Source organism: Nanorana parkeri, unplaced genomic scaffold (assembly GCF_000935625.1).
Source record: "Nanorana parkeri isolate BGI_ZX_2015 unplaced genomic scaffold, ASM93562v1 scaffold26, whole genome shotgun sequence".
NCBI classification, from domain to species: Eukaryota; Metazoa; Chordata; class Amphibia; order Anura; family Dicroglossidae; genus Nanorana; species Nanorana parkeri.
In genome coordinates this window covers 8,726-16,490 of record NW_017306294.1, presented here as the reverse complement: position 1 = coordinate 16,490, position 7,765 = coordinate 8,726, and the positions used below count along the sequence as shown (strand labels likewise).

The 7,765-nt window shown below is 45.8% G+C and overlaps 1 protein-coding gene across 1 annotated transcript; it reads left to right on the top strand.

Moving 5' to 3' along the window:
- The first annotated feature begins 3,621 nt into the window (after nucleotides 1–3,621).
- On the top strand, nucleotides 3,622–7,271 carry ATP6V1F (ATPase H+ transporting V1 subunit F). Its single transcript, XM_018565900.1, has 2 exons — nucleotides 3,622–3,867; nucleotides 6,915–7,271. Exons 1-2 carry the CDS (start codon nucleotides 3,701–3,703, stop codon nucleotides 7,114–7,116), a joined length of 369 nt encoding a protein of 122 aa, XP_018421402.1. The 5' UTR covers nucleotides 3,622–3,700; the 3' UTR covers nucleotides 7,117–7,271.
- Nucleotides 7,272–7,765: the final 494 nt, after the last annotated feature.

Sequence of the window (7,765 nt, the reverse complement as noted above, 5' to 3'; positions counted from 1 at the left end):
AAGTGACCTCCCAGAGCTCGCACTGACCACCCAAAGCCCACACTGACCACCCAGAGCCTGCACTGATCACCCAAAGTCCTCACTGACCACCGCACTGACCACCTAGAGCCCGCACTGACCACCCAGAGCCCGCACTGATCACCCAAAGTCCTCACTGACCACCGCACTGACCACCTAGAGCCCGCACTGACCACCCAGAGCCCGCACTGATCACCCAAAGTCCTCACTGACCACCGCACTGACCACCTAGAGCCCGCACTGACCACCCAGAGCCCGCACTGATCACCCAAAGTCCTCACTGACCACCGCACTGACCACCTAGAGCCCGCACTGACCACCCAGAGCCCGCACTGATCACCCAAAGTCCTCACTGACCACCGCACTGACCACCTAGAGCCCGCACTGACCACCCAGAGCCCGCACTGATCACCCAAAGTCCTCACTGACCACCGCACTGACCACCTAGAGCCCGCACTGACCACCCAGAGCCCGTACTGACCACAAGGAGCCCACACTGACCACTCAGAGCCCCCACTGACTACCAAGGAGCTGCACTGGCCCCCTTGGTGCCCACACTGGCCACCTTAGAGCCTGGAAAGCCTCCTGAGAGTCTGCACAGCCCCCCTGAAACCCTGCACAGCCCTCCTGAGACATCAGGCCGTGAGCCTGGAGCAACACAGAGTATTTAGCTTCATGGTATTCTGCATTGCTGTATAAAGCATGGCTGGGATTTGAAGTCCTCTATACCGGGTGCCATGCTACATTGCTTTATAATGTATTGCTGGTATTTGTAATCCTATATAGTTGGTGTTATTCTGCATTACTGTGTAATGCATTAATGGGATTTGCAGTCCTTATAGTTGGCAGTATTCTGCATTGCTGTGTAATTAATTGCTGAATTTGTAGTCCTCTACAGTTGGCAGTATTCTGCATTGCTGTATAATGTATTGCTGAGATTTGTAGTCTCTTTACAACTTGGAGTCAGTGGCAGATCTACCAGGTTCACAGCTGCAGCCGGGCCCTGGTGCTCCCCCACTGACTCCAAGGTGTAGAGTAGGGTTGCCACCTGTCCAGGATTCACCCGGGAAGTCCGGGTTTTAATTGCTGTGTTTGGGTTTCATGGCAGCAGAAACCCGGACACAAGATGTCAGGCAGACAGGAGCAACCAAAATTAAGATAGGGGCTACTGGCCCCCCCACTGAAAATAGTCTTAACTGTGATATTTACATATGAATGGGTGGGGCTATTTACATATAAATATTCCACGACTCAATCTCCCCAAAAAATGTCCGTGCGTCGCTGGAGTGTTCGGGTTTCGCTTGAAGAAAAGGTGGCAACCCTACTGTAGAGAGAAGAAAACAGGAATCACCAGCACTCAATAAGTAGTTTTCAAATAGTAAACGTCCATTTAATCGGACATAACGTCACAAACGAAAGAACCAACGTTTCGGGCTGCACAGGGTCCCTTCATCAGGGTGATAATGTGACAGATTATCACCCTGAAGAAGGGACCCTGTGCGGCCCCGAAACGTTGATTCTTTCGTTTGTGACTTTATGTGCGAATAAATGGATGTTTACTATTTGAAAACTCCTTATTGAGTGCTGGTGATTCCTGTTTTGTACTGTTGATGTGCACGGTGTCATCCGTGATTGTCACTGCGAGCACCATTATTACAATTTGGGCCGGGAACACTGTAAAGAGTGCAGGGGGACTCTTTATTCTCTACTGTAAAGAGACTACAAATCACAGATTGGACAGGAGGAAGAAGGTCCTGGTAACCGTTGACATTTCCATAAAAAGGCCCACCGAAATCATCAGCACCAGGCCTGTGATGCTCTTAATCCAGCCATGTATAAAGGAATGATTAAAACTTCTCTGTGGTTTTTACCGATGTCTGGGTCCTTGTTAGGGAAGTCCCCTTCATTTTCTGTGTGGTCACATGGACAGTAAATGAGGGGAAAGACACAAGGACAAAGTGGGAAAGGCATAGGCCCTCTGTCAATTTTGTATTGCTATCCATATCTGGATATCCATTCACTTCCTGTGAGTATGAAATTAAAATGGGCCCAGACAGTGAGAAGACATTAAACAAAGGTTCTAAAACTTCCTAGATCTATTAATAATGGTTTTTTTTTTTTTTATTATTCTGGTATGTGTCCCTAATGGAACAGGAAGTGATGGAAATTATCTTCTAGGAGCATATGCAACAAACACAACTTGTTCTAACATTTGCGCACTCCATCCTAAATCATAAGAGGAAAAAGTTCTTGATGGCATTTTACATTATTCATAATATCCAGCCCTTGGTACCACCCCAGCCCTCTTTTATATTACCACTGTGGGCAACAATTCTTTCATCTCCATTTACTTTTCTGTACTTCTAGTATAAATAGCCCTTTTTTAAATACACATTTTCAGTCTGTTATACTGCCAGTAAAGGTGGATAAACAGTGGGGAAGAGTTAGAATCAGTTTTTATTGTTGTTTCCCAAATTAAAAATAAAATAAATGTTAGAAGCTCTACCCATTCCTTACTCTAAAAACAAACAAAAAAAAAGCTTCAGCTATAAATAAACTTTAGGTTTACTACAAACAAAAATATAATCACAATATCGCTGGATCGAATAAAGAATAAAATTGTGTCTACTGAAATAGTTTTTACATTGCTTCTACTTCCCTTCCATGTGGTCAGAAACGTCAACAACAGGCTTGTGGATTTTGTGCTGTCTTACCAACCCTATGTCTGTGTACATAATAAAAGCTGGATGTTTACTGTAAATGTGGAAAAAAGGAAATGCTTTGTTGTTTTTATTTTTTTTTTAAAAGAATGTGCAGTGTTTAAGAAAAAAATTGACAACGTCCTTCAGTAATATAAACAAAACTCCGGGACATCAGAGCAGCCATCACTGGATCATTTTAGGAATTATGACCTGTCAAACAACAGGGTCTCCCAGTGTGTCAGGACACCAGTGTAGAAGCCTGCCCACACACATCAGCACTTTAAACTTCGTTCCCCCCTACTTATATGACATCTTCCTTTTTTGTCTTCCCTAAAACATCTGACGTTAACACAGGGGGCACCAGCTCTTCATTCTGCTGGAGCCAGAAGGAGGAATCTAACAGGAGAGATCCAAGATGGTGTCCTGTGTCACTTCCATTAGACCCCTGTTGGATACTAGACCTGTACCCATTGACACCCTGTTCTCCTCTGCAGAGGATGACAACACTGTTGTGAATTCATGTAAGGTTGGAGTAATCTGTTATGGATTCTCTGTCCCATGTGTTGATTTGCTGCTCCCTGACTACGGCAAGTATGATTGTATAGATCTGAGCCTGTGCTGATGGGGTCACTTAACAGAGCTTCTAAACCAAGTCTACTAAAAACGGTGTTTTATTGCGGTTTATGTCTCCCTGGAAACATGTCCCCTTATCTGCGCCACAATCACAGGGAGGAAATGCAGAATGTATCCAACAGAGATTTGGGGACATTGTCATATCATAATGTATCTCAGCTGCTTCTCTAGTCCTCCATGACAAGCTTTGACCTTCACACTAGTCTCCGCCCCTCGCAGCGAACGCATCCCCAGTACGCCCCGCCCCGGCTGTCAGCTGATGTGTGAGTGCAGAGTCACATGACACGCTGCAGCTCAGGAGCTCTGAGACCGGTTGTGTACAGTCAGGTGACAGCAGCTGAGTGAACATGGCGGGCGGTCTTGTACGGGGAAAGCTGATCGCTGTGATCGGGGATGAGGACACCTGTACCGGCTTCTTACTCGGGGGGATCGGTGAGCTGAACAAGAACAGGAAGCCAAATTTCCTGGTGGTGGAGAAGGAGACGAGTATAACAGAGATTGAGGAGACCTTCCGGTAAGATCCGGGGCTGAATGGGAGGGGGGCGCCTGTAGTATGATTCTGGCTGTCAGAACTGTGTATGGTGGAGAAGATTAGTGGATGATGTATGGAAGTAGACAGGTACTCCTGAGTCTGCGAGGGTCAGTGTGTGGCTAGGCATAATAAATCTGACCCCTGAGTGTGCATGGTGTGATGACTATCATTTACCAAAAGGAATGTCATGATTGCCCAGCTCACCCTATACCCACAAAAGGGGATGGAGACTTAACCCAGAAAACGTTTTCAGTGCTGATCAGAGTGACAGTTCAGCAAAATCTGACATTGTATAAGACTGAGAGCTCCCCCCTAATCGCTGTTTGCTAAAGAACAACTCCAGGCAGAATAAAAATTAACCCATGCAGGGGCGTCTACCCCCACAGTGCAAGGGTTAAGTGCTTGTTTTATTCTAAGGGCCCAGTTAAAGAAGACATTCTTGCCTGATCCTCGGTCCATTCTGGCTGTTAGACTGGTTATCGCAGCCTCCTCTTCCCCTGGCGCTCCAGTGGTTGAAGGACCCATGATGTTTTCACATCCATTCACTTGCACTGGACGTGAGGATGATGGGGACATTCCACAGCAAGAGTGGAGGGAGAGATAGGTGAGCGGTCACTGTGGCAGGAGTGAGGATTGGGTGAGTATATCTACTTTTTTTTTTTTTTTTTTGACCCTAGACCAAAACAAGCACTTAACCCATACAGTGTGGGTGTAGAATAATTTTTTTATTCTGCCCAAAGTTCTTGTTTAAAGCAAACCTGGAAATTTTGAGGAGGCCTCTAGGGATTTGTAACGTGGGTACTCCAGGAGGCTGCAGGAAGCTAAATATGTCATTCTCGCCTAGGCAAAAATCCACTTGCTCTGGGCAACCTTGCCTTTTATTCCTGTTTTCTTTGCTGCACCACAATTATATGCAAGCCCCTTGGAGAAGAGTTCACTTTATTATGCGTTTAGTTGATTGGTGATAATATATAAAAAATATTTTTACAATGATCATTGGATGTTCTATCATGGCCTTTGACAAATATGAGTTCTGTTTTTTTTTGTCTTTTCCATAAGGTCACATGTTCTGACCGCAGGCTTGCAGATTTTCCACTCTTTCTGTGTTTGTGTTCACAACAAAGGCTAAATGTTTACTGTAAATGTGCCGTGTCTGTGCTGGTAGTGGAAGTATCTGCAGAACTCTGGATTGTACTGCTTTTATCTGACCGCTTTTACACTCCTATTCTATCTATCTATCTATCTATCTATCCACACACCGATCAGCCATAGCATTATGACCACCCGCATATTGTGTATGTCCCCCTTTTGCCGCCAAAACAGACGTGACCCACGGAGACATGGACTCCGCTAGACCTCTGACGGTATGCTGTGGTATCTGGCGCCGAGCTGTCAGTAGCAGATCCTGTAAGTTATGAGGTGGGACCTCCCATGGATCAGACTTATTTTTCCAGCACATCCCACAGATGCTTGATTGGATTGAGATCTGGAGAATTTGGAGGCCAGGTCAACATTCCAAACTCCTTTTTGTGTTCCTCAAACCATTCTTGAACCATTTTTGCAGTGTGGCAGGGCACACTATCCTGCTGATAGAGGCCACTGCCATGACCGTTTCCATGAAGGGGTGTACTTGGACAGCAACAATGTTTAGGTAGGTGGTACGTGTCAAAGTAACATTCACATAAATGGCAGGGCCCAAGGTTTCCCAGCAGAACGTTGCCCAAAGCATCACACTGCCTCTGGCGGCTTGCCTTCTTCCCATAGTGCATCCTGGTGGCCATCTACATGATGTAAAAGAAAACATGATTCTTCAGACCAGGCCACCTTCTTCCATTGCTCCGTGGTCCAGCTCTGATGCTCACATGCTCATTGTAGGCACTTTTGGCGGTGGTCAGCGTAGGCACCTGACTGGTCTGCAGCTAAGCAGCCCCATGCGCAACAAAGTGCTAAGCACTGCGTGTTCAGACACCTTTCTATCGGAACCAGCATTAACTTTTTTAGCAATTTGAGCTACATTCGCTCTTCTATTGGATTGGACTACACATGACCCTGTCGCTGGTTCACTGGATTTCCTTTTTTGGACCACTCTTAGTAGGTTCTGACCACTGCAGACTGGGAACATCACACAAGAACTTCAGGTTTGAAATTGCTCTGACCCAGTCCTCTAGCCATCACAATTTGGCCCTTGTCATAGTCACTGGAATCCTTACGCTTGCCCATTTTTTCCTGCTTCCAACACCTCAACTTCAGGGACAAAATGTTCACTTGTTGCCTAATATATCCCACCCACTTCCAGGTGCCATTGTAACAATTAGAGGTGCACCGAAAGTGTGTTTTACTATATCCACAATCATGAATGCACAGGAGGTGATGTAGATCACTTCCAATTCATTCACAATTGAGGACACAGTAAACATAATGTCCTCAATTATTTACAAACACTCAGCGATCACTGAGTGTTTGTACCAGCTCTCCATCCTGACACGCTGTCACAGGAGGCTGAGCGAGCGGTGTGGGGAAGAGAGCTCGATCTGACAGCTGACTCCTCCCCTGCACCGCCGGCTGGGCTCCTGTGACAGCATTGACTGTCTCCGCCCACACGGCCTCTCTCCTGATCTGTGACAAGAGGCTGAGCGGTGCGGGAGGAGAGACGCCGGCCGCTCACAGCGCTCTGCCTCTTGTGACAGTTTCTCTCCTCTGCGCTGTGACACAGAGCAGCGCCTATTTCGGCAGAAAAATTGCACTTTCGGCATTTTACCAAAAGTGTCATTTTTGGCCAGTATGTTTCGGCGGCCAATATATCGGTGCATCCCTAGTAACAAGATATTTAATGTTATTCACTTCAACTCTCAGTGGTCAGAATGTTAGGGCTGATCGGTGTATATTTATATATAGATATTTTCACCCTACAGACACATACACAGATTATTGGAAGCTCAAATTATTGTTATTATTGTTTATTGTTAATTCTCTTGGTTCTCAGAAGCTCTGTTTTTAATTCCTGATTTAACTGTTCCTCTCTTGTCCAGGGGTTTTCTTCAGCGTGATGATATTGGAATTATACTGATCAATCAATTCATTGCTGAGATGATTCGTCATGCCATCGATGCCCACAATGTCTCCATTCCAGCCGTGCTTGAAATTCCGTCCAAGGAGCACCCGTATGATGCCAACAAGGACTCCATACTGCGGAGAGCTAAGGGCATGTTCACTGCGGAGGACTTGCGATAACTGTCATATGCTCAGCGTCTGGGAGCTTCCTGTTATGGGTGTTGTGTAACTATTTCACTTCCAGAACTGCGCTGTACGTCGGTGACATGTTAATAGTGGAAGCTGTCTGTGCTTGTTGTACACTTTTGTTGCCCATGTAATTTTTTTTTGTCCATATAATTTATCTTAAGAGCCTTAGCTGTATTATTAAACTGATGATATTCTTTATGTGTAAATAATGCCTCCAATATGGGACCTGTGATCAGGTGTGACAGAATCATGGAAAATTATTTGATGTACAGGACATGTACATAGCACATCAGATATCGAGCACATGCACACAGGCACAAATACAGGTGTATAGACAGAGAATGTAAAATTTGTATGTACTTGCAGCACCCGGGAGCCCCAGCTGCTGCCTTTTTCTGTCCATAGGAATGTATGGACAGAAGATGTGGTAGTGGCGTTTGCATGCACATTCAGGAACTAACACCCGTGGGTGTGTAAACATCGATACTGGTATCGACCCTGGGGCTTCTGGGTGACGCAAATACAGGTTCATTTTACTCTGTAGGCCTGTATTTGTGCCCTGTGCATGAGCGCTTATAATGCTCAGCAATGACTCTGCTGTAGGGAGTGTTTTAAAACATATCTTGTGCTCCTTTTACCT